Source organism: Eurypyga helias, unplaced genomic scaffold (genome assembly GCF_000690775.1).
Source record: "Eurypyga helias isolate BGI_N326 unplaced genomic scaffold, ASM69077v1 scaffold14059, whole genome shotgun sequence".
NCBI classification, from domain to species: domain Eukaryota; kingdom Metazoa; phylum Chordata; class Aves; order Eurypygiformes; family Eurypygidae; genus Eurypyga; species Eurypyga helias.
In genome coordinates, this window is record NW_010272824.1 from 7,345 (window position 1) to 9,366 (window position 2,022).

At 40.3% G+C, this 2,022-nt stretch overlaps 1 protein-coding gene across 1 annotated transcript; it reads left to right on the forward strand.

Moving 5' to 3' along the window:
- The first annotated feature begins 474 nt into the window (after positions 1 to 474).
- LOC104515329 (serine palmitoyltransferase small subunit B-like) lies at positions 475 to 717 on the forward strand. Its single transcript, XM_010159260.1, has one exon. The coding sequence runs from the start codon at positions 475 to 477 to the stop codon at positions 715 to 717; it is 243 nt and encodes an 80-aa protein (XP_010157562.1).
- The last annotated feature ends 1,305 nt before the right edge of the window (positions 718 to 2,022 follow it).

Genomic DNA, 2,022 nt, shown 5'->3' on the forward strand with positions numbered 1-2,022 from the left:
CAGAGTTATGAAAGTAGTTTGGCTTGGAGAGCAGAATGACAACACTTATTGCATAAATGAATTGTGGCAAAAAAGAGATTGTCGTGGAGCCTCCTTGGTAAATGATGGTGCCCAGGACCCGGTGGCCTACGTTGAACTGTGGTCTTCAGAACTGATGTAGGAAAGGAGAAAAGAGTACAAATGAAGCCTTTTATGAGACTGGATAAAAGAATGACTCAGGCTCATCTGTTGCTGTTTGTTCATGTTTTATGCTTTAAAAAGTATTTATGGTCTTGGAATTTTAGACCTCTTGTGGGTTTAAGCCATCATTTACTAAAAATGGTCAGTATGAGCAAACTGAGTAGCATGGAGTTGCGGCCCATATGGTATTTTTATATACTTTTTTACTTCTTTGGTTTTTGGGAAGGTTTCTATTTCGACTAACTGTCCTTTATTGTAACAGGGAAGGCTTTCAGAAGTGGCACAAAGTTGAAGATGGATATTAAGAGCATGAAGAACTATCTCTATTGGCTGTACTGCCAGTTTGAACTAATCACCTGCAGCTATCTCATGGAGCCCTGGGAGAAACTGCTCTTCTACACTTTCAACATTAGCATGTTAGTTACGGTATTATACACTGCTTACATCTTTGTCCCTGTCCACATTAGCACGGCTTTCCAATTCTTCTTGTACTTATTTGAGAACCAACACGAGAATACTGTTTCTATCGTGAAGTAGCACTGGCAACCCGACACTGACTGTTGGATCAGACGTGTTTTTCTTAACACTCCGTTTTTGTTTAGAAGCAGGTTGAGGGTGTGTGCAACCACTGGTTTATTCTGCAGTATCTCTTAATGCTGTTCTCTATTCCGGGACTCTCTGACAGCAAATTATTTTCCCAGAGCAATCTTAATCAGTCGTTGTTTTTTTCGTTTGACTGCTTCTTAAAGAGCTTTCCGTTTTAAAGACTGGCTGGAGTTACGAAGCTGGGTTTGGTACAGGAACAACTGTGCTGCATATTTTGTTATTCCAGGGATTGCTGGTTGGATATGGAGAGTTTTCATCTTGAGGTATTAGATGGTCTTGTCTGCCGTAGCTTTGCTGACAGGACAGATGTGTACACGAAAGGTTTTGCACAGTGCTATGCAACTGTAAGCTGCTTCTGTAAGCTTGGTGTGTACGTATTTATAGAAAGATTTTATTATTTATTTAGTTTCCTCAAATATTTAATGCAATGAATTACTTGACTGGGTTGTCATGATTATGCCAATAGTACAGGTGATTTATTAAAAATGTGGGGATTTACTTCTGTGAAAATTTATAATAAAAGTCTCATTTTCTTGGACTTTGAAACAAAAGATCACTTTTGTTTTACTTTCAGAAGACTGGCAAAAGATGAGTATCATATACAGAACACGAAACGGTATACTCAGTTGTGGTAGGGACATTTCAGTTGAAAAAAAATAACACCCCTACCTAAAATACAATATCTTTCCTTTTTGTCCTGAACTCTTACTCCCCCTCTTTTAAGTCCTTTGATACTCTGTGAGTAGTGTCTGAAACACCAACTCTTGAGGCTGCAGATGTTATAACTAATGCGCTGGATGCCCATAAATAATTGGCTTTGTTTCAAAGTCCGTGTTTTTTAAGCTTCAGCCTTAGAAACACAAGATGCCTGTGCTGCCAGCTTGCTACAGCGGACGTGGACTGGAGCTGCTCAGGGATGAAGTACCAACATGAATAACTTGGCAACAAGAATTGGTGTTCTGTGTCATCCCAGGAGAACAGAGTGGTAGCAGGGCGCATTACAGGGTGACATAAATGCAGCTTTGCTCCCACCCACCCTGAATTGAGTTTTCTTACATCTTTCCAGAATAAAGATGCTCCTGGAGCGTCCTTTCCTTCAAGAGAACATGCTATTAGTAAGTGGCAATCAAATGGCCCTTTACAAGGGCCTGTAGTGATAGGACAAGGGGTAATGGGTTTAAACTGAAAGCGGGTAGGTTTAGATTGGGTATCAAGAAGAAATCCTTCCCGCAGAGG